Source organism: Lagenorhynchus albirostris, chromosome 1 (genome assembly GCF_949774975.1).
Source record: "Lagenorhynchus albirostris chromosome 1, mLagAlb1.1, whole genome shotgun sequence".
Classification (NCBI taxonomy): domain Eukaryota; kingdom Metazoa; phylum Chordata; class Mammalia; order Artiodactyla; family Delphinidae; genus Lagenorhynchus; species Lagenorhynchus albirostris.
This window is the reverse complement of record NC_083095.1, coordinates 92,067,995-92,092,566: the sequence shown is the minus strand read 5'-3', so window position 1 is coordinate 92,092,566 and position 24,572 is coordinate 92,067,995. Positions and strand designations below refer to the sequence as shown.

The 24,572-nt window shown below is 37.8% G+C and overlaps 1 protein-coding gene across 1 annotated transcript in view; it reads left to right on the top strand.

The window, feature by feature from the left end:
• Positions 1-9,781: 9,781 nt before the first annotated feature.
• Positions 9,782-24,572, top strand: part of SECISBP2L (SECIS binding protein 2 like) — a 62,404-nt gene continuing 47,613 nt past the window's right edge. Inside the window, exons 1-4 of the mRNA XM_060149485.1 lie at positions 9,782-9,999; positions 17,254-17,432; positions 19,422-19,746; positions 21,311-21,446. Coding sequence (XP_060005468.1) covers positions 9,976-9,999; positions 17,254-17,432; positions 19,422-19,746; positions 21,311-21,446 — 664 coding nt within the window. The 5' untranslated portion in view covers positions 9,782-9,975. The remainder of the gene's footprint in view (positions 10,000-17,253; positions 17,433-19,421; positions 19,747-21,310; positions 21,447-24,572) is intronic.

Genomic DNA, 24,572 nt, shown 5'->3' with positions numbered 1-24,572 from the left:
CGAAGCCTTTTAGCCTTCCAGCTAAGGCCTGAAGTGAGAGCTTGATCCCTGTGGGATAACTGGGACAAGAGTGGCAGCAGCAAAAACAAAGGCTCCCAGGTGGGAATATGTTTGGAATGTTAGGGGAACTGCAAGGTGCCCGTGTGCCTGGGGCTGGGTGAGTGAGGGTGAAGAAGAGGAAATGAGGTCAGAGGTGGGGCCTGATCATGGGGCCTCAGTCACCACTTTAAGGACTTTGAGATGGGAAGGTCCACTGCAGGGTTTAAAGAGTCGAGTGTCATAATCTGACTTAAGACCTTATAGCCACTCTGGGTGACTGGAAGATTATTTGCTCGAGAGTCTAACTTCATTGGTTTAAGGAAGGGCCTGAGCATCTTCGTTTTAAAAGTGTCCCAGGTTGAGAACCACTCCTCTAGAGCTTGCAGTATGTTCTCTCATTCATTCTCTTAACCTGAGTCTCTCAACAACTCTGTGCAATGTGTACATGAGGAAACTGAGGCTCAGATAGGCTTACGTGACTTTCAAGGACACATGGCCTGGAAGGGGTATAGCTAAGATTTAAACCCAAGTTGTTGACTCTTAGTCTAGCAGCGATCTTTCCATCACACACTGATATTGTCAATGGGACCTTTTTTTCCTATCAGTTTGCCACTAATATTTAGGAATTTTGGTGGATTTATCTTATATGCTAAAAACATGCAGATATTACCTCTAGTAATTTTTGGTTAATACTATCTTTATGCAGCTATGATTCCATGGTCTGTCACCTTAACTACCCTCTTGCCATTAGGTCATGTTACTCTCCTGCAAAAAAGTGAGATATACACTCAACTTCAGCTATGTTCTAGCCTTGTTATTTGGCCAAAATGTCAAATTCCCATTGGTGCAGCCACTATGGAAAACAGTATAAGTGTTCCTCAAAAAATTAAAAATAGAACTACCACACGATCCAGCAATCCCACTTCTGGGTATTTATTTGAAGGAAACAAAATCACTATCACAGAAAAGATAGCTATACCCCCGTTTGTTGCAGCATTATTTACAATAGACAAGATGTGGAAACAACCTAAGTGTTAATTGACAGATGAATGAATAAAGATGTGATATACATATATAGGAATATTATTCATTAAAAAAAGGTAATTCTGCCATTTGTGACAACATGGGTGGACCTTGAGGGCATTATGCTAAGTGAAATAAGTCAGTCAGATAAAGACAAATACAGTATGATCTCACTTATAAGTGGAATCTGAAAAAACGCCAACCTCATAGATACAGAAAACAGATTGGTGGTTGCCAGAGAAGGGAAGAGGAGGGTAGGCAAAATGGGTGAAGGTGGTGAAAAGGTACAAACTTCCAGGTATATGATTAAGTCCTTGGGATGTAATATATAGCATGTGACTATAGTTAACAATGCTGTGCCGTATATTTGAAAGTTGCTAAGAAAATAGATTTTAAAAGTTCTCATCACAAGAAAAAAAAATTATAACTCTGTGGTGATGGATGTTAACTGAACTTATCGTGGTAATCATTTTGTACGATATATCAATACATATATCAATCATTATGTTGTACACTTTTTTTTTTTTTGGCTGCATTGAGTCTTCATTGCAGTGCGCAGCCTTCTCATTGCGGTGGCTTCTCCTCTTGTGGCACGCAGGTCCTAGAGCATGCAGGCTTCAGTAGTTGCAGCACTGGGGCTCAGTAGTTGTGGCTTTCGGGCTGTAGAGCACAGGCTCAGTAGTTGTGGTGCACGGGCTTAGTTGCTCTGTGCCATGTGGGGTCTTCCTGGACCAGGGATCGAACCCATGTCCCCTGCATTGGCAGGCAGATTCTTAACCACTGCACCACAAGGGAATTCCCTGTATACCTTAAACTAATAACATGTTATAATAACATTCATCTCTACATGAAATTATCTTCTTTTCTTTTTTTAAAAAAATATGCTTATTGTCTGTCGCCCAGACTAAATAGTAAATTCCATGAGAGCAGGAACTTTGTCTTGTTCACTGTTGTATCCTTACTACCTAGACTAGTGCTTGGCACAGAACAGGTGCTCAAAAAATATTTGTTAAATAAATGAACATGTAAAATGATATTCATGCTGTTTGTTTTGACTGGGTCCCCAAAGGACAGTAGATAGATGCCAAATACCTGTATATCTAAAGTCAGATGTTGGTCCACCATGTAAGATATGCCAAGAAATGGTGGCTCAGTATTATTTGTCACTCATCTCCAGCACATAGAGGGGGTGTGAGTGAGGGGACTGATGACTCATGCAGAGTACTGCTTTGAAGATACTTGAAACCTACCCACACCTCCCACAGGGAAAAAAAGAGATGCTTCCCCTTACCTCAAGCTATGTGAGAGGAGCTTTCAGGGAAGCACTTGGAGAACTTGATATATGTTGTCTGGAGTCTGGGGGAATACAGGGAACTGGGATCTGATACTTTCCTGAGAAAACCAAAGGCGATTAGAGACAGAGAATGCTGCAAACCAGCTGCACGTTCACCAACTGTGGATACGTGTGAGTCTTTCCCAGGAGAAAGTGTACTTATGTCAGCAACTTACTTCGTTATGCACCAAAAACAAGATGGATTAATGGGATGCTAGAGGGATGGATGGATGGATGGATGGATGTGTGATAAATCAAGTGCAGCAAAATGTTCCCAGGATTGGTGATAGAAGCCATTTTACCAGACTTTTTTTTTTTTTTTTACGCGGGCCTCTCACTGTTGTAGCCTCTCCCGTTGCGGAGCACAGGCTCCGGACGCGCAGGCTCAGCGGCCATGGCTCACGGGCCCAGCCGCTCCGCGGTATGTGGGATCCTCCCAGACCGGGGCACGAACCCGTGTCTCCTGCCTCAGCAGGCGGACTCTCAACCACTGTACCACCAGGAAAGCCCTAGAAGCCATTTTAAAAGAGAGTCCAGCAAGAAGGCTGCTTGGCTGAGCGCCCAGAGGATCCAGCTGAGGGTTGAGACCTCAGAAACCCAAGGGCTGAAAGCTAGGATCATTAGTGACTGTCCGGAACTGACCATGCATGGCATACATCTGAGACATCTGAGAAGCTCTGTCACCTTCCCCTTCACAACCCAAACCTGGAGGAATCTAAAAGCTTGACCAGCAAGTAGTTAAGGAGGAGGAGGTGGAGATGTAAACATAGAAAACAAAATAAAAGTAGTCTGTGCCACTACCCCCATTGCAGGTTTCCAGCCTGAAGCAGGACTGAGCTTGGGGAAAGGAAAAGCTTTAACCAGGAATGAAGTTTGTTTGACCTTCATGAGATTTCATCCAGGGCAGAAAAAGAAGCAGCCCTCAGAGGATTTGCAAAGACAGTGAAGTAAAAAATAACAGAATTTTGTGCTCACACATTACTGAATCCTGATCATGTAATAAAACGCACAAGCCTAACAAAACCCAACCCTGGATGAAAGAATACTGATTTAATTAATATCATATCACATGTTCACTTATTCAACAAATATTTATTGAGCACCTGCTACGTGCCAGGCATTGATTTAGGTAGTGAGGATACAACAGTGAATAAGACAATCATTTGATATAAGTAGAGAAGATTTATTTGTTTATTTAATTTCTTTAAAAAAATTGAAGTACAGTTGATTTATAATATTGTATTAGTTTCAGGTATACAACATAGTAATTCAATACTTTATAGATTATATTCCATTTAAACCTATTATGAAATTATGGCTACATTTCCCTGTGCTGTACAATATATCCTTGTTACTTGTTTATTTATTTTTATTTGTGTATGTATGTACGTATTTATTTATTTTTGGCTGAGTTGGGTCTTCATTGCTGCGAGCAGGCTTTCTCTAGTTATGGCGAGCAGGGGCTACTCTTCTTTGGGGTCCACGGGCTTCTCATTGCAGCGTCTTCTCTTGTTGCGGAGCACGGGCTCTAGGCACGTGGGCTTCAGTAGTTGTGGTGCGTGGGCTCAGTAGTTGTGGCTCATGAGCTCTAGAGCACAGGCTCAGTAGTTGTGGCACACAGGCTTAGTTGCTCGGCAGCATGTGGGAACTTCCCAGACCAGGGCTCCAACCCATGTCCCCTGCATTGGCAGGTGGATTCTTAACCACTGTGCCACCAGGGAAGGCCCTATTTATTTTATATGTAATAGTTTGTGTCTCTTAATCCTATACCCCTATCTTGCCCCTCCCCCTTCCCTCTCCCCACTGGTAAACACTACTTTGTTCTCATACCCATGAGTCTGTTTCTGTTTTGTTATACACATTCATTTGCTTTATTTTTTAGATTCCACATATAAGTGATAACATAAGAGTATTTGTCTTCTTCCTCTGTCTGACTTACTTCACTAGGCATAATACTCTCTAGGTCCATCCGTGTTGTTGCAAACGGCAGAATTTCATTCTTTTTAATGGCTGAGTAATATTCCATTGTATATATGTACCACATCTTCTTTATCCATTCATCTGTTGATGGGTACTTGGGTTGCTTCCAAGTCTTGGCTATTGTAAATAACGCTGCTATGAACATTGGGGTGCATGTATCTTTTTGAATTAGTGTTTTTGGTTTTTTTGGATATATACCCAGCAGTGGCATTGTTGGATCATATGGTAGTTCTGTCTTTAGTTTTTTGAGGAAACTCCATACTGTTTTCATAGTGGCTCCACCAATTTACATTCCCACTAACAGTTTACAGGGTTTCGTTTTTCCACATCCTCGCCAACATGTGTTATTTGTAGGCTTTTTGATGATAGTCATTCTGACAAGTGTGAAGTGACATCTCATTGTGGTTTTGATTTACATTTCTCTAATAATTAGTGATGTTGATAATCCTTTCATGTGCCTGCTACCCATCTGTATGTCTTCTTTGAAAAAAATGTCTATTCAGGTTCTTCTGCCCATTTTAAAAATCAGGTTGTTTGTTTTTTTTATATATAGTTATATGAGCCGTTTATATATGTTGGATATTAACCCCTTATTGACTATATCATTTGCAAATATTTTCTCCCATTCCGTAGGCTGTCTTTTCATTTTGTTGATTGTTTCCTTTACTGTACAAAAGCTTGTAAGTTTAATTAGATTGCAATTGTTTATTTTTGCTTTTATTTCTTTTGCTTTAGGAGACAGATCAAAAAAATATTGCTATGATTTATGTCAGAGTGTTCTGCTTATGTCCTCTTCTAGGAGTTTTATGTTTTCAGTTCTTACATTTAGGTCCATTTTGAGTTTATTTCTGTATATGGTATGAGGAAACGTTCTAATCTCATTCTTTAATATTTAGTTTTCCAGTTTCCCCAACAAAACTTATTGAACAGATTTTCTCTTCTCCATTGCATATTCTTGCCTCCATTGTCATAGATTAATTGACCATAACTGTGTGGGTTTATTTCTGGGCTCTCTATTCTGTTCCATTGATCTATATGTGTGTGTTTGTGCCAGTACCATGCTGTTTTGCTTACTGTAGCTTTGTAGTATAATCTGAAGTCAGGGAGCATGACATCTCCAGCTTTGTTCTTTTTTTTTTTTTTTTTCATTTTTCCCGTGCCGTGTGGCTTGTGAGATTTTAGTTTACCAACCAGGGATTGAACTCAGGCCCTCAGCAGTGAGAGTGCAGAGTCCTAACCACAGGACTACCAGGGAATTCCCTCCAGCTTTGTTCTTTTTTTTAATTAAAAAAAATTTTTTTCATCTTTATTGGAGTATAATTGCTTTACAGTGTTGTGTTAGTTTCTGATGTACAACAAAGTGAATCAGCTATATGTATACATATATCCCCATATCTGCTCCCTCTTGAGCCTCCCTCCCACCCTCCCTATCCCATCCCTCTAGTGGTCACAAATCATCGGGCTGATCTCCCTGTGCTATGCAGCAGCTTCCCACTAGCCACCCATTTTACATTTGGTAGTTTATATATGTCAATGCTCCTCTCTCACTTCGTCCCAGCTTTCCCTTCCCCCTGTATCCTCAAGTCCGTTCTCTATGTCTGCATCTTTATTCCTGCCCTGCCACTAGGTTCATCGGTACCTTTTTCCTAGATTCCACATATATGCATTAGCATACGGTATTTATTTTTCTCTTTCTGACTTACTTCATTCTGTATGACAGACTCTAGGTCCATCTACCTCATTACAAATAACTCACTTTTGTTTCCTTTTATGGCTGAGTAATATTCCATTGTATATATGTGTCACATCTTTTTTGTTTTGTTTTTGTTTTTTGTGGTACGCGGGCCTCTCACTGTTGTGGCCTCTCCCATTGTGGAGCACAGGCTCTGGACGTGCAGGCTCAGCGGCCATGGCTCACGGGCCCAGCTGCTCCAAGGCATGTGGGATCTTCCCGGACCAGGGCACGAACCCATGTCCCCTGCATCGGCAGGCGGACTCTCAACCACTGCACCACCAGGGAAGCCCGCCACATCTTCTTTATCCATTCATCTGTTGATGGACATTTAGGTTCTTCCATGTCCTCCAGCTTTGTTCTTTAACCTCAGGATTGCTTTGGCAATTCAGGGCCTTTTGTGGTTCTGTATAAATTTTAGGATTATTTGTTCTAGTTCTGTGAAAAAAGTCGTGGGTATTTTGATAGGGATTGCATTAAATCTTTAGATTGCTTAGGGTAGTATGGACAATTTAAAAATATTAATTCTTCCAATCCAAGAACATGGGATATCTTTCCACTTTTTTGTATAATTTTCAAATTCCTTCATTAATGATTTATAGTTTTGAGAGTATAGGTCTTTCACGTCCTTGGTTAAGTTTATTCCTAGGTACTTCATTCTTTCTGATGTGAATGTAAATGGGATTGTTTCCTTAACTTCTCTTCCTGATAGTTCAGTATTCGTGTATAGAAAAGCAACAGATTTCTGTATATTAATCTTGTATCCTGCACCTTTACTAAATTCATTTATTACTTCTAATAGTCTTTTGGTAGAGACTTTAGGGTTTTCTATATATAATATCATGTCATCTGTAAATAGTCACAGCTTTTCTTCTTTCCTTCCAATTTGGATGCCTTTTATTTCTTTTTCTTGTCTGATGTGGCTGATGTGGCTAGGAAAGTAGAGAAGTTTTAAAAGTCATTGAGTGTAATGGCAACCTTCTATATCTTGATAGAGATTTGGGTTACATAGGTACATGCATTTGTTAAAACTAGAGCTCAGTATTTATTTATAGTTTCTTTTCATGCAAAATTTACACATAATAACGTGCACAAGTCTAAATGGCTTGCTGAGTTTTGACAAGTGCATGATCATCACAGCTCTGCTTCCCTCCTCTGTCAGCAGATAACCTGCCTGCCATTTCAGTGAGAAAACAGAAGCCATTTGACAGGAATTCCCTCAACTTATAAATGTAGCTGTATCTATCCTTTCTTCCTTTTCTTTTGTCATTGTAAACAACATATCCCTACTCCCATCTGAGGTCAATTTCTTCCCCCGGTTTTTGCATCCTATCCCTCCCAATCTTCTCAGAGGCCTTGCTCTACTGAATTAACCCTGTCCTCCAGAACTCTCATTTCAAGGAGAGAGCTTGTTTAACTATTAATGCTGGATTCTCTCTATTACCTCAGAGTCCTCACACATGCCATTTCCTTTCCTTGGAACAACTTTCCTACTTCTTCCCCCTCACTTATCATAACCCCTACTCACGCTTCAGGTGTTTGCTTAGATGCTATTTACTTAGATATGACTTCCCTGACCTTCCATCCCACACTATGGTAGAACCTATTGAGCTTCCTGTTTCATGACACTCAGCTCACCTGTATTTACTTGTTCTATGTATGTCTTGCCCTCAAGACAAACATGGTCTCTGCCCTCAGTGTCTTATTAACTGCTGTACTTCCAGTACTTAGCATAGCACCTGGCACATTAAATATTTGTTGCTGAATGAAAGCATTAATTAAAATTCGATCACATCATCTGTAAATGTAATGTTTTAAAATGTCTTCTTTTTCTTCATAGGTTTAAATTTTTATTCTAATAGCTATTGCAATCTTTCCCAGGATTGTGTTAAGTTAGAAGGGCATTGTGACATTTTTGTTCTTATAACTGTGTTCTGAAAATTTAAATCAATGTCTTGTACATAGAAGATTCTCAGCAAGAACTATTTCATAGTCATAAAAATCCTACAGTGTGGAATGATCCTTAGAGATCCTATATTTCAATTTCCTCACAGGAATTCCCTGGTGGTCCAGTGGTTAGGACTCTGCACTTCCACTGCTGGGGGCACGGGTTCTATCCCTGGTCCGGGAACTAAGAACCCGCATGCAAGCAGCACAGCCAAAAAAAAAAAAAAAAGAAGAAGAAGAAAAAATTTCCTCAGGTCATCCTTTAAGGAAGAAAATCAAAGTACTATGGTATTTTTATGACTGTATTATTACTGCATTATTATTATCTTTTTACTCAGATGGGGGTATCTTATGGCTAGAGACCATAGGGGAACATCCTGAAAATTCAGAGTTCTTTTTATCTTTCAGTTGTGAAGGAGTATGATAATCTGTTAGTTTATAATTTGTGTGTGTTTATTTATTTTTGGTTGCGTGGCATGCGGGATCTTATATATATACACACACATGCACACATACATGTAAAACTTGAGGAGGCAGCAGAGTTAAACCTAAATAAATGAGAGAGCTCTACATACAAATATAAATGTTTCTCCTTAGAAATGGTTTCCGCTGCCAGCCTTGATGTAAGTCTTATTAACCTACTATAGCTCCTCTCACCAGGTCAAAATATAGTATCAACTTAAGTACAGTTAGGGGCTCCACAGACCACCTCTTCTTGGAGTCCTAGTCAAATAAAACCAGACTACCGAGTCAGCCTAACTGAAAAGGCAATGCAAGTTTTTACTGATGTCTCTTGAAGCATAACAAAGCAAACTTCTTAAAATTCTTTCCCAGCTGTGAATCTCCGCACCACTCTCCCACACAGGAGCCACCTCTACTCTCTCCCGTCACTTAAGTGTGAGTTAGCTTATGTAGCTTTTTATTTTTCTTCCTCACCCTGGAACTGACCAGCAAGCAATAACTTTCAGGGTTTGTGTTGGAGGGTGTGTTCGAGGAGACGCCCAGAGGCAATCCGCTATGCTTACCAAGTGTCCAATTTCATGGCAGTCTCTCAAGGAACAGTTAATAGGCACACTGGAAAAAGCAACCTACCAGAGTTGGGTATGTTACCTGTTGGGTGGTGGGATACAGACTCTGGGTAAAATGAGGGGTTCTGACATGGGGCAAATCAGCCTGAAGGTGAGCCTAGAAGTGGACCTGGACCTTGACAGTGAATTACCAAATCAGTATTTGTGGAGCCTCCTGTCTCCATTTCTCAGTGGTGGCCGTTCTGGGGTGTTTTCCTTTACAGTCAAGACTCCCTTTAGCCGGATAACATAAGAAAGGATCTCATGCACAGGCAGCTAAAAGCTCTTCCAGTATCACTAAGAGGTAGTTTGAGATAAGTAAGTGGTCTCTGAGGTCCCTGAAGACTAAAAACCGGGTGTCCTGAGTCCCAAATGGTCCCACGCTCCTCTAGTTTAGCAGTCCAGAGGGGCAGTTAAGTCCCGCGTAAAGTGCAGAGTGGTTATGGGCACTTGCTCCTGAGAATCTCCACCTGGCCTCAGCATCCAGATCAGCCAGCTCTGGCTCGTTTACTGCCAGCTCACGCCGCCTGCGGTCACTCCGCCCACTGCCCCCCTCGGTCTCCTCCCCCTTCTTTCCCTTTTGCGCACCGCCATTTCCGCCTACGGCTTTCTCCTATTTGGGCCCTCCTCGGCTTCCGTCCCAGATGATCCCTCCGCGAGGCTGCCGCCGCCGCCTCCTCCCGAAGCTGGAGCCACCTCCTCGGCCAGTGGCGTAGCCGGACTCTGTGTCGGGGCCAGATAGATAGGGGCGGAGGTCTGGAGCCCGGTCTCGACCCGAGCGGGGGGCCATGGAGAAAGCGGCCCGAGGCGCTCTCGACACCGACTAACGCGGGCCCGTTGCGGCTGCAGGCGCCATGGACCGAGCCCCCGCAGACCAGGTACGCGGGTTTGGGCCGGGCCGGCCGGGCCGGGAGCTGGGGGTCGCTGCTTCCTCCCGGGCGGGCCCTGGTCTCCGAGCGTGGGCCCGAACGGCCGAAGCCTTCGGGTTTTTGCTGGCGCAGACCTCCTTTCCCCGGGAGCCTGGCGGCGCCCCACTCTCTTGCATTGTTCCAGCTGCTGTCTCGAGCTTGGGGGCTTTTCCAGCCCCGTTCCCCCCGGGCTGGGGACTCGCTTTTGCTCTTCCTCCCTGGCTTGGTGAAAGGGGCCAGAAGACTCCCAAGTTGTCCGTGCTCTCCCGAGAGAGGGTTTATAACTTCCAGAGAATACCACCTCCCCCCCCTTCCCTTCAGTTCTGGAATGTGTTTTCAAGGTGGAAAGGCTTTTGAAGGTTTCTCACTTAGAAAAACTGTCAGAGAATGTGTGATAACTACAGACGAAGGCGGGGGGAGGTTTATGGGCTTTTTTAAGATCTACGTTTCCTTGAGCGAAGCATTGTTTTTGCAGTGGTTTTAGGGAGGTCTTCCCTTTTAGATATAAAATACTACGGTTTCCCTTTGCCCTTCTAGCCAACTATTTCGCAAAAATAAGTGTTTTTAAAAAGTCGATATTATATTTTAAAGGTGTAAGACCGAAGCGCGAATTCATTTCCGAGCCCGTTTTCATATTCACAAAGCAGTCCCATTAGTGTTTTCAGTTGCATCAAATTATTGATTATCCAAGCCAGTAGGTGCTGGGAGGCTGGGATGGTGATAGTGTTAAAAAAATAATCTAAAATAATAGTTTTCTTCCCCTACAGAAGTTTCGGTATTTTCCATCCTGAGACCTGTGTGAAACGATTTAATTTGATGAAATCTAAGTTTACTCACTCTCCATTCCCCTCTTCAGTTGAAGGCCTTGCCCAGTGATGAACTAGGCAAATAGATGAAGGAAAAAGAGAGACTAGGGATTTGCCTAATTACTTTACAAATGGATAATTAACACCTGAATAATGAGACAAGATTTCCCAAATTCCTGTATCTGTAGCTAGTGAGAGCCAGTTCTGATTTTAAATCGGGCTCTTTTAGCAGGCAGAGAGCAGCCTCCTGGTTGTGTGTGTGTGTGTGTATTTTTATTTTTACAAAATCTTTATTTAAAAAAAGCTTTATGTGAATATGCCTCTGAAAACACAAATGAGTTTTATGAAACAATATGTGTATTTACCGAAGCAAAATTGATTGGGGCCCCTTGGCAAATACATACAGGCTTTCCTGTGACCCCGGGTATTTTATATACATCCTATATCCAATTTAATGAAAAACAATTTTTCAAGGTATCTATCAAAAGTGTCTGAGATTTGAAAGCCTGACAAGTGAATAGGAAATTTTCTTGATTTTTTTATATGTGTGTCACTAATGAAAGGGTTAAACATTTTGGTCGTTCTCTGTGATGACAGAACTGTAACTAGTAATGCTGCCATATGTATACTTATGGTTCCCTTCATCCCAGAGGAAATGTAATGAACTACTTAGATGGTAACCCTTAGCATAGTTATTTGTGTGTGATTATCTTAACAGCAAGTGCTATGAGCAAATTATTTAGAGAGCCTCTTCATCTTTCATCCTGTATCTTTCCAAAGTCCACAACCTATTAAAATCTTGTAGAAATTTAAGGTTCAGAGAAAAATCATAAATGTAGGTTTTCCGTTGAAGAATTTTTCTTTTTTTTTCCCTCCACTACCTCTTGCCTCTTCCCTTAGCCTAACCTTAAATGAGAGAATAATTTGAATCAATCCCCCTTTACCCCCACATGCTCACAGGAAGCTGAGACCCCAGGAAGTGATGCCTGGTTCGTGCTGTAGGCAGTTAATTCAGGGATCCATGGATGACCTGGAAGGAGTTTTCTTCATTTTAATTAGCACTTTTCTGGGGCAAGACTCCATTATTTTCATCATATGCTCATATTCATCATTGAAAAAAGGCACAGAATCATTCATTTCATGATAGATTAGGGGCTAGAACTGAGATTTGTCCACTTTGTGGGTGGAGTTCTTGATTGTTTTCACTATACCACTGAGTAATGCCATGGCTTTTCCAAGTTATTTGGAATGTACTTTTATATTTTTAATAACGAAGTGAATTTAATAGGTAAAAGTCATTAAAAACAGATGCCATATGTGCTGAATTCCCATTTTTTCTCACAAAACATTTATTTTTTTCATTTTAAACCATTGTTGGTTTATATTTAGAATTTCTGGGGATGTCTACAGCATTAAAACTTATTATATTGTAGTGGTTAGCAATTCACAGAAGTTTGATTTTTAAAAAATAGTACTAATACACACTTTCTGCATTTTGTCTTAATCTAAGCGAAATCCTTGTAGTATTGCACAAGTGTAACTTAAGAAAAAACTCAGCATGTTTTGCCTGAAGGCATTCATGTTGCTGTTGTTGAATTACCCCTTTTTAAAAAAAAATATAAAATCTTTGTATAAAAGGATAAATCGTGTGTGCGTTGATCGAGATTTTAAAAAAATAAGTTACTGGGAATACATGCTAGCTGATAGTCTTAATTGTAGTAATGACTATTTGAAAGAATGTTATAACCAGAAGGGAGTCTCAGGAGTATTCTCTTTTACCAAGACTATATTAAATCAAAACAAGTAGCTTAATTTTAATTGCCAGAGTTAGTTCTAAGAACTACTTGGTATTGTGCCTTTTTGTTGTTGTTGTTCTTAAGGGAAAAAAAGCTGGTATAAAGGGATGTGAAGCATAAATCATGGAGTTCATTTTGTTTATAAAGTCTTAGTGTTTCTATTTTTAGTAAATTTAGGACAGTGTTTTGAGATTTTTTTTTTAATAAACAATAACCTTAGAAGTAACAGAACACTTCAGGTTTACTATCTCATTTGTATTATCAAATAATTTAAACATTGGCTTGATATTTAGTACATTAACGTTAGATAAGTTCTTTTAAAATAATTTACAAAATTATTGATCATTGATGTCTTTCATTCTTAGAAAAGCAAATGTGTAATAAATGCATATGGCTTCATGCAAAGTGCTGATTACCAATAAAGATATAAAATTATTCGGTTTATAATTTTTTCTTTAAATAATTTATAAACTTCAAATAATATCAGCACTGCAAACTAAATATATTCTAGATAAGTTACTCTAAAATGTTTATTATTCAGCAGTACTTACAGTTAGCTTTTATAGATCTAAGTAAATGATTGTCTTAACAGGTTTTAAAAATAATACTTTTGTAATTAAAAAGAAGGTAAATAATGCTCATTTACTGAAAATACCATTTGGAAATTTTAAAAGGCATTTTTCCCTAAGCTTTTAAGTCAAAGAGGAAATATAAAGTAGAATTTTAGATTTTTGAAAAAGTAATAAAATATTACACATGACAATGTATGGGATGTGGCTGAAGCTTACTCTGAGGCAAATGCATAGTCATAAATGTTTTCATTATTCAACATTTTAAAAGGAAATTAAAAATTAAGCATCCAAGGCAAGAAGTTTGGGGGTAAACCCTTCAAAGAAAGAGAGTAAAAAAAACTAAAAGCAGGAATTAATTAATTAGATATTCCAAAAACTAGTATTAAATTTAGAAAGTTGGATGTTAGAAAAGTACCACCAGACTTTAACAGGATTAAATGTGGTCTATTTTAAAAAAAGGGGGAAAATGTATGGATAGGAAAGCAAATGGTCAGAGTCTAAGGTAAACGGTTTTTTTGTTTTTTCAGTATTTTCTAAAGTCTTGGCAGAACTCATATGTATAACTACTGTGATTTGTTTTGGCAAGTGGTTTACTTTCGGTATAAAACATTCCAACCAGAAAACAATAAAGCCAGCAGGTATCTCTGAAGCATTTTTTTCCTTCAGAAGACATTTTATCTTTGGCCATGATATGTAAAATAATGTTTGATATATCATATTTACCTTAACATAGGAAGAATGTGGAGGGTTTCCATGGTCATATTTTTTCTCTAGGTGTGTAGTACATACTGACATTTCACTGATTTCACTGTGGGAGCGTGCCGTATTATGTTCTACTTCAGTTTTGATTTCAAGTGAGTGTCTTTTTTCTGTTGCTTAATTTGGGAAAATTATTCGCACTCTTCTGAGTGTTCTGTCTCAGAGGAGTTTAGTATGCATTTTCTGTTGATGTGTGCTTTGTAGTAATGTTTGCTCATTTTCCCTAAACCAGCCTCGTGTGGTTCTCTCTTCAGAACATGAACTCAATGCATGTTTGTTGAATTATATATAGGCTCTCAGTGATCTGAATGCGTTTGTTCAATAAACTTTTAAATAAGGTTTTTATAGTTTTTTGTTCTGATAAATTCTTGGGTTTTCTAGATTATTCACATCAAAGAAATTTTATTGATGTTTGTTTTACTATATGCAGAATTTTAAATGAATGTGAAACAGCTTGTTTTGTTTTTTCAAATACAGGTTTCTGGGATTATGATTTTTCATTAATTTGGAAAATTCTGAAATAATTTCTGAAAGATAAAGATAATTTTATTGTGTAGTTTTTTTTTTAACAAAGAGTAGTACAGGAATAGATTTTGTTCTGTGTTTAGACTTCTTTCATATTTATATTTTATTTAAGGAGACAAAAATTTGCTATAAAATTTTTGATTTCTAAAAACCAGATCATGGCAAAAGTAGAGAGACTAAACAGAAATTCAGACTGAGGCATATCATGGTATGAAGTAACTAGTCTAATTTTTCCATAACATTTTGTTGTCCACTATGTTAAAACATTTTTTCCTTTGATCTCTATGCTAATATAATTGAAATATTGCCAGAATTTGTTGCTTGCTTAACATATTGTCTCTATGGGCTTTATTATATGGAATTTAAAAAATAGTTTGGGATCTTTACATTACTTTTCAGGCCTGAGAACAACTGAGGCTACATTTTGATGTATGACACTGAAGGCCCCAAAGTCACAATAAACAACTTATAAAACCATACGGAGTTGTAACTATAGGAGAAAGTTTGCCAGTCTGTTCCTACTAGTGACATCTTCTGTTTGTGCAGCTGTTGACTACAGCAGCTTCTCTTTTTTGCTAAAAACAAAGGATCGTTTCAGTGTTTGTGAGTTTTATTGTTGAATGCCAATATCTAGAATTGCAGTTAGAATAGAAACCAATACAGACTTTAATTTTTAAGGACATATACTGTGTATATGTGCAGATATTAGTTATAAATTATGCATGACACTTTGAATAGTGGGTTGCCTAAATTCATAAAACATATAGAGTACAAATGAGACTAGGCATAAAAAATTTGTGGCACTGTCTCCCCTCCCCTCCGCGCCACCTGGCTTGCGGGATCTTTGTTCCCTGACCAGGGATGGAACCTGTGCCCCCTGCAGTGGAAGTGGAGTCCTAACCATTGGACTGCCAGGGAATTCCCTGCACCTTTTGACTTGAGCAAGAATTTGAATTTGTTGTTACCAAAGTAATTTATGAGTTGGTATTACTTGGGGGGATCAGGAAAAGTTATTTTTAAATTATTTCTTTATATTAGTATTATTCCTTTTTTTCATATTGGGCTGAGAATTTAATATAACTGCATACCTTGCATTAAAAAAAAATCCTGGTGTCTTCTAGTCCAGATTTATAAAACTGTTCAGGTTCTCATATGTTCAAAGGTTGATATTTTATACCTTATGTAAATAAGTTTTGAATCATGTTGACTATCACAGTGACAATCACTGACTTACACTGTTAACATTTGTTTTTGCCTCTTGTGTTGAAATTCAAGAAACCAACTCCAGTTCACAGATATTTGTGAGTTCAATGACGTTATCAACTTCAGATTTGGTTAGTAGTACAGAAGTAGGCTTCACAGTTAAATCAGGTGGGGAGGAAGGATATTGAATTGATAACTGCTATATAGTTCAGATTTCTTCCCCCAGACACATATTACTGAATATTTACAGTGGACTCTTTGGAGAACAGTTTTTCTGAAAAAGGCTCTATATTTAGCATATCAAGTCTTTTCTTTAGATTTTCTTGGATTTGCTACTGATTACTTTTGTGAGAAACATGCATGAAATTTATTCTGAGAAATATGCCTTGATGGGAGTTTCTACTGAATGCCACTCTGGTGGGGAAAAAGTTCTGGTTAGGGCTATTGCTTTCAGGTAGTTGATTTGAGTTGTTGAAAAATTGGATTGCATTCCACTTACTGGTTTTGCTAAGAAGTGTTTAATATCTTTTTAGATTGTAATGTTTGTGGTTTTTAACATTCTGCTTTTACAGAATGTGCCTATAGATTATTTCTTTGTATAATTAAATTTTAAAAATTTGTTGTTAAATATAACAAATATAGAAAGAAAACTGCATAAAACCAGTGTACAGCTAAATGAATTATTGGATGAATACCTCGTATCACCCAAGTTAGGATATAGAACTTTGCCAGGTACCCCAGAAACCGTACAGATGCCTCTTCCCAATCACAGCTTTCTCTCTCCTAAGAGTAATTCCTATCCTAATTTTCATGGCTCTTATTTACTTTTCTTTATAGTTTTGTCACCAACTTGTGCATCCTTAGTATGGTAGTTTATTATGTCTGTTAAACCTCTATAGATTTATAAGGAGAGATACAAAATAAACTAAAATGGAGTACGTAGACTGGATTACTTTAGTTTACTCGGCTTGTCTACTGGGAAGCTGAAGTACTCATTTTTTCCCCAGTTTAACTGTGAAGCAAAAGTTTTTCTCCGTTATTTTTTTTTTCATTTATTGTAGACATTTTCCTTCCTTTTAATTTAACCATACTAATCTAATTTCCTGAAATGGACAGAAATAGACTATTTTTTAGACTATTCAAACAAATATAAAGTATCCTTCAGAACTCTGTTGAGTAATTTTTTTTCCCCTAACAAAATTAGTTAAAAACACATTGTTTTGTCTGAAGAGCTAGTTTGTTTTTTTTACTACCAGCTTTATTTTTGGACTGTGAGGTACAATTTCCTTGTATTCTTGATTGTTTTAACAGCTTTGGTTATGTAAGGAATGACTTCATTGAAATCTAGTAACCTTTGATAACTTTTCTCCTATTTGATGGCTTTGTTTAAATAACGTAATCATATTTAATTATTTTAATTTGACCTTGCTATTCCTTTGAATATCTTGTGACATTAGAGACCTAATTACTGTTTGTAAAGACTGTCTCTTTTATTGTTAAATTGTGAATTTGTATTATTTAAATTTTTGTTCGTTAGTAATGTGTTTCACTTTCTCTTTGAAGAATGTCAAGCTGTCAGCTGAGGTAGAACCATTTATTCCCCAGAAGAAGAATCCTGATACATTTATGATCCCTATGGCACTCCCAAATGATAACGGCAGTGTTTCTGGTGTAGAACCAACTCCAATTCCCAGCTACCTGATTACTTGTTATCCATTTGTTCAGGAAAACCAGTCCAATAGGTAATTTGTTTACTATTATTTTCTTTTGGTGGGGGAAGAAAGGGGTAGGGAAATATAGAAGTTGGCAAAGGATACTTCTTAATTTTTTCTTTTGTAACTTTTAAACATTAACCATTTCTCTGTTTTCTAAGAGGAGTAAATAAAACCAAATGATGTAGAAATTTAAAAATTGTTAACATGGATTATTGTTATTTTCTCATTCTTTCTAAGAGAAAATGGAGTTCTTTGTATGTGTCTCCTATGATAAGTCATTGAAATTTGTTTGAAATAAATTGACTCAAAGGGAGAAATGAATTATTCAGAAAGAGGGGTGAACAAAAATCCTTTTTTGAGGATAGGCATCTAATCATAATTGCCAAGACAGTCTGGCATAAGAAGAATATATCAAGGGGTAGCCCTTAACTTTGAAGCTTTTGTGTCTAGGTAGCATATATGTGTTTAGACTCTGATTGTAGTTTAAATTTAGCTTCTGTGCTGTAGTCACAGGGTGATGTAGCAAAATGCTTACAGTTTAGATAATGTGTGACCTAGTGTTCAGGGTGTACCTTGTGATAGTCATGATAGCCTTTCTAACCCTGCTTAGACTGTCTGAATGATTAGCATTTCATTGGTGTCGTTCATTTTATTGCTGTATAAAAGTACTTTCAGCCTCTTTCAAGTTATATCACACACAAAAAATTGTACTTCTCCAGCACTCTGGGATAAATGGATGAGGGGACTAGGCTCTAGCCTTTGCCCAGCCACCCCTGAGGGCTAAGGCAATCAATATTTCTAGACGTCTATAACCATTGTGGCACACTAGTGTGCCCAGGCACATTCTTTGAGAAATTCTGGTTGTATGAGATAACGGATCACTAAATTACTGTCTCAGATATTAAATATTCAAGTTAATAGTCTAAAACTCTTAATAGTTTTGGGCATTAGGCAAACAGTAGAAGCTAAAGGAGTCTTCTCAATTGAGTCAAGTTAACATTATATTAAAAATCTTTGACCTGTATTGGATTATGTTTGAAGTGATTTGTAAACTAGATTAAAAATACTATTCTGTATTTGACAAAGTGGCCAAGTGTACAGTATGATAAATTTAATTTTTCTTACCTTACCAAATAATCTTTGAGAATTCATGAGTAAGCCAGCCATCAGATTATTTGAAAATATTTTTAGAATTGTGGCAGGGAGTATTTTTCCCTTTTGCTTTGTCATGGAATAGTGAGGAAAAGCTCTGTACTCCAGCCCCCTATGACCCCTCATTTGTCAACAGCAACTGTCTGCAAGGAGAATTGCTGAGACAGGAAGGACTGGTGCTTTATAGGAAGGGATTGCACTAGGAGAACTCTAATGCTGGAGATAGATGGTAGTGAACAAGCTTGCCTTTTTCTTCTCTTCTTTCCCTTGGACCTGGTGCCTGCTTCCATTGCCAAGGAGGGGAGCCAGGGAAAGAGCTGGACTTGGCCAGGTGGTTAGGGGAGTATGGTAGAGGAGTAGGAGGCTGTGGGCCTGAGCTAAAGAATGGGAGGTGGAAGAATCAAACACCCGTTGTAAAGATCACCTTACACAATGATCACCTTACCCTGCTTTTCGCGGAAGACTGTCACAGTTGTTACCATTGGATGGGAACTTTGGACTGCCTTTAGTGGCAGATTCAGCAACTAGGTGTTTTAACTTTTAAGCAGAAATACCTTGAGGAGGTTGAGGGGAGAGTTACAAATGAGAAAGGTCCGTACCAAAATTTTTAAATTTTGGAATGCAGTAAACTATCAGGTTGAATTCCTTTTTACTGTCAATTAAATTGTTATTACATGTACATAAAAATCTCTAGTTATAGCAAGGAAATTTATAAAACGGTAATTTTATCTCTTTCAGAATTACTATGAGGCTACTGTTTTGTACTGTTTTTTCTTTTATTAAAACACGTTGAGATTTTGTTTTAGCATTACTTTTAGACATACATGTCAATAGATTTTTTTCTTTTTTGATTTGATTTTACAGACAGTTTCCATTATATAACAATGATATACGATGGCAACAGCCTAATCCAAACCCTGCTGGACCATACCTTGCTTACCCCATTATATCTGCTCAGCCACCTGTTTCTACGGAGTATACATATTATCAGCTGATGCCAGCACCATGTGCCCAAGTTATGGGTTTCTATCATCCTTTTCCTGCACCTTACTCCAATACTTTTCAGGCTGCAAATACTGTCAATACTATAACTGCAGAATGCACTGAGCGTCCAAATCAGCTTGGACAGGTCTTCCCGTTATCTGGTCATCGAAACAGAAACAGTAATAGAGGACCAGTGGTACCAAAAGTAAGTGACTGAATTTGATTGGCTTTTGTGTTTGATATTTCTCTTGTTAGTAATAGTATAAGTAATTTGCTACTTGTATTGATTAGCCTTTAATCCTGAATTTACCTTTTAAAAAACAGTCAATGGTGTTAGCATTTATAAAATAATCTTTTTTCCATTAGTTTTGGTCCTCATTCTTAAATGGTGATATGATTTACAGTCATCTTCCACTTCCTTCAGAGAGTTTACATAAGCATAATGCACAGATATTTCCAAAGTATTTTAATTTAGTGATAAAAATTGCATAGTGACACCAGTTTTAATAAGTGATTAGTTTGGGTCCTTTGCTAGCAGTGTTGAGTGGCTAATGCGCATCAAGACATTTCAGTCTTCAGAAATAAGCAGGAGATGTTATGGAAAAGAACATTTGTCTCTTCAACTTCATTGTTTCTGTTCTGTCAATTTTTAGTAGGAATAGCACTTTGTTATTCAAGGGATGCTTTATTATGTGAATACAAGGTCTCCCAGGGCTAAAGAAAATTAAAGATAAATATGGGAAATGACCTTTTGTCAGCACCAGCCTTTGACTAAATTAAAAAAAAAGACACAAAGGCCTTGAAATCACAGGAGGATTAATCTAGGTGACTGTTTCTTAACTAAAAGGTTACTTTTCTATTGAGGCCATGATATCAAAGCACATAAGAAGAAAAACCATGTTTCTTTTCAGCACTTTTGAGCTAATGGAAGGCAGAGGGATTAGATGCATTTTATGACTGTTATTGTCAGGGAGTTGATGCTTTCCTAGATTCCATTAGCCTAGCCTCTTTGGTGAAAAGGCTTTGCTGTCTTCTGGCATACTTTTAACAGATTAAAATACAAACAAGCAGCAGAAGTTGCTTTGAAAAGCATTTTAGTCTTTGTTCATGGAAACATTCTGGATCAAGGGAAATCCTTTTGGGACCTCTGAGAATGAAAAGAAGACAATAGTATATAACTTTCAGAGTTTGAAGTAACGTGATTTCTCAGAGTGCATTTCCAGCACTTGAATCTAAGAAGTTAAATTTGGAGTTGTATAAATTACTATTAAGTGATGAATACCCATATTTTTAAAAATGAAGGAAAGGATCAGCTTTTTAATATTTTCTTTTTAAACTCTCAAGCAGAAATTTCTTTTGTAATTCATTGCTAAAATTTCTCTTTTGGATAAGTTACCATCCTTTTTATTACCCTTTTAAATAAAAATTTGCAACTCCTAATTTGACATGATTATACTCTTATTGTTTATTAGATATTGATTGAGAAAACTAAAAATGCAAATGACAAAATGAATTTATATTTTATTATAGTAATATTAATTGTTATTTGAAAGTAGTATATAAATGTGTGTATAATACATTATTTACCCTGTTATCATTGGCTGCAGATAATTTCATGAAATCCTAACACAGTAACCCTGTTTCCTCATGGGTTGGGAGTCACTAATTTGTAGCCTACATTTAAGTATCTTTTATAAAGGATGTGTATTTTATAATGTTTAGTACATTGAATAAGATCTTAAGTTTTTTTTTTTTTTTACTTCAATCAGCAACAGCTTTTACAACAGCACATAAAAAGCAAAAGGCCACTGGTGAAAAATGTAGCTACTCAGAAAGAGACAAATGCAGCAGGTCCTGATAACCGATCAAAAATTGTGCTACTGGTAGACGCTTCACAGCAAACTGGTAAGGCAAGATTTCTTACATATATACGTTATAGGTTTTAAAAAAAAATTATTTTGTTGAGGGAATTCCCTGGTGGTCCAGTGGTTAGGGTTCCACGCTTCCACTTCAGGGGGCATGGGTTTGATCCCTGGTTGGGGATCCCGCATGCTACATGGCAAGGCCAAAAAAAAAAAATTATTTTATTGAAGTATAGTTGATTTACAATGTTGTGTTAATTTCTGCTGTGCAGCAAAGTGATTCAGTTATATATACATATACATCCTTTTTTGTTTTCTTTTCCATTATGGTTTATCACAGGATACTGAATATAGTTTCTTGTGCTGTACAGTAGGACCTTGTTGTTTATCCATTCTATATATATAATAGCTTGCATCTGCTAATCCCAAACTCTCCCCATCCATCCCTCCTGCATCCCCCTTTCCCCTTGGCAACCACAAGTCTGTTCTCTATGTCTGTATACATCACTGATTTTCATCTGTTGTCATGCATTGACTTTATAATTGTGGACTCTACCACTTTTTTTTTTTGTATTTCGGCCATGCTGCAAAGCAAGCAGGATGGTTCCCCCACCAGGGATCGAACCCGGGCCTCCACAGTGAAAGCTCCAAATCCTAACCAGTAGGCCACAAGGGAACTCCATGGACTCTGCCACTTCTTAGGATTCTAGGCTTTCATCCGTTTATCCTGCCACTTTGTGAAATTCTCACAGTCCATGTCCTTAATGTTCTTTCAACTTGCATGCTGGCTTATGTACAGTTTTGAGCAGGATTTGATGTTTCCTTATCCCCTTATAGTAGTGGAGCAGTTCAGAAGTCAGAGATGGAATTTTGCAGATATTATAGAAATTTGAGGGACTCATTTTGGTAGAAATCAGAATTGTACGTGTTTTATAACTAGATTAAAATCCTTTTTAGAACATCCTAACATCCTATAATATCTTTATAGAATTAGTTACCAAGTTTTCTGCACTGTATTTTAGTGTAGATCTGAACCACATGTATGAGTGATACCTATATCCTCAAAAAAGTAAATATTTTGGACTAGTTGGATATCATTTTGTCAAAAGTGTTTTAGAGGACTGTATAAGCATTAAATTACAAAGCTTTATCCTGCTAATAGATAGGAATTAATAAATAGTCTTAAAATATTCTTGCTATTTTCCAGTTTATATTGTGAAATTTCATTTTGTATCTCAGGTCTCAGCCTAATAGCTGTAGAGTAGATGGCCGTCTTCTACTCTACACCCATTGTGATTAAGGAAATCCTTATTAATGATCCAAGGCTAGGAATTAGATCTGTTCAAAGGCGTATTTGCTTTTTACCCCCTATAGTTTTCACAAAAATGCTGTCTGGCTTAAAATGAATTAGGTGGCACATACATTCTTTCATTTGGACTGTACCTTTTCTGTTGGACGTCTATTCAGTTTCCTTTTACAATTGCTTAGGTCTGTTAGGGGCAAGAAAGGATTTGGGAATCAGTTAAAAAACAATCTTGCTGATAGTGCAGTCATTGTGTGATTTGTAGGGCGTAAAGCGATGAGATTAACAGACTGACAAATGGTTGGAGTGGCTATGGAAAAGAGTCACAAGGTAATATATGACAAAATTTTCTATGTTTTGGTTGTTCCTAGACATAGTGACCCATTTCTACATGCTTTGAACCCTGGAACTGCTTTAAAAATTTACCCTAACGTCTTTGGTTTGCTCATTAAGTGTCCACAAAGACAGCCTTCTGAAGCACAAGAATTAGAAAGTGAAAAGATGAAGATATAATTTGAGTAGAAGATTATACCTTCTATCAGTATTCTTATTCTTTAGTTTGTTTTTAAGTTATCAGGATTAATTGGTATCAACTATAGGTAGAATGACAATTTTAAAGGAATTTGTAAGAATTTTTTACTCTTGAACACAAGCTCATATTATTTAAGAGTTTAGTAACATGGCTAGATACAAGATAATATACAAAAATTAATTCCATTTCAGTGTGCTGCCAACAAACAAAATTTAAGAAAAGATATTATTTACAGTAGCAACAAAAATACAGTTTCTGGCATAAACCTGACGAAAGATAATAAGACATTGATGCAGAAAACTCTAACTTTATTATAGGACATTTAAAAAAAATAAAGAGCATGCTCATTCAGGACAATTTGATGTTGCAAATGGCATTTTCCCCCTAAGTTAGTCTATAGATTCAATGCAGTTCTAATCAAAATTCCTATGGTGGGCTTCCCTGCTGGTGCAGTGGTTAAGAATCCGCCTGGCAATGCAGGGAACACAGGTTCAAGCCCTGGTCCAGGAAGATCCCACATGCCACGGAGCAACTAAGCCCGTGTGCCACAACTACTGAGCCTGCGCTGTAGAGCCCGCGAGCCGCAACTACTGAGCCCTCGCGCCGCAACTGCTGAAGCCCGCGCGCCTAGGGCCCATGCTCTGCAATGAGAGAAGTCACCGCTGTGAGAAGCCCGTGCACTACAATGAAGAGTAGCCCCTGCTCACCACAACTAGAGAAAGCCTACACACAACAATGAAGACCCAATGCAGCCAAAAATAAAATAAATAAATTTACTAAAAAAAAAAAATTCCAGTGGGGATTTTTTTGGAACTTGACAAACTAATTCTAAAATAAAGGAGCACTGGCCAAGACATCCCTGGAAAATAACTTTTCCTCTAGATATCAAGACCTATTAAGCCATTTTATTTTTTATAGGCTTATACAAAAATATAGTATATAAAATTCAGTATGTGAAAATCAAACAGAACAGAGAGCCCAGAAACACATATAAGGAAAATGACAAAGATAGCATCACAGACCCCTAACATATACATCATGCAAATCTATTCCAGATGGATTAAGGGCTTAAATGGGAAAACCACATGTAGTAGAAAATATAGCACATATCTTTATGATTGCATGGAGAGAACTATTTCTAAAATTAAGAATTTCTGTTTATCAAGCGTGAGTGAAAGAACAAGGCACAAATCTTGGAAAAGATTTTTACCATGCATGTAACTGACAAAGGATTAGTGTGAGGACATATAAAGAATTCATAGGAATCAATAAGAAAATGATCCCACCTTGTGCTCAGGGCCCCTGGAATGCAGTGCTGCCAAGGGGCTGAAACA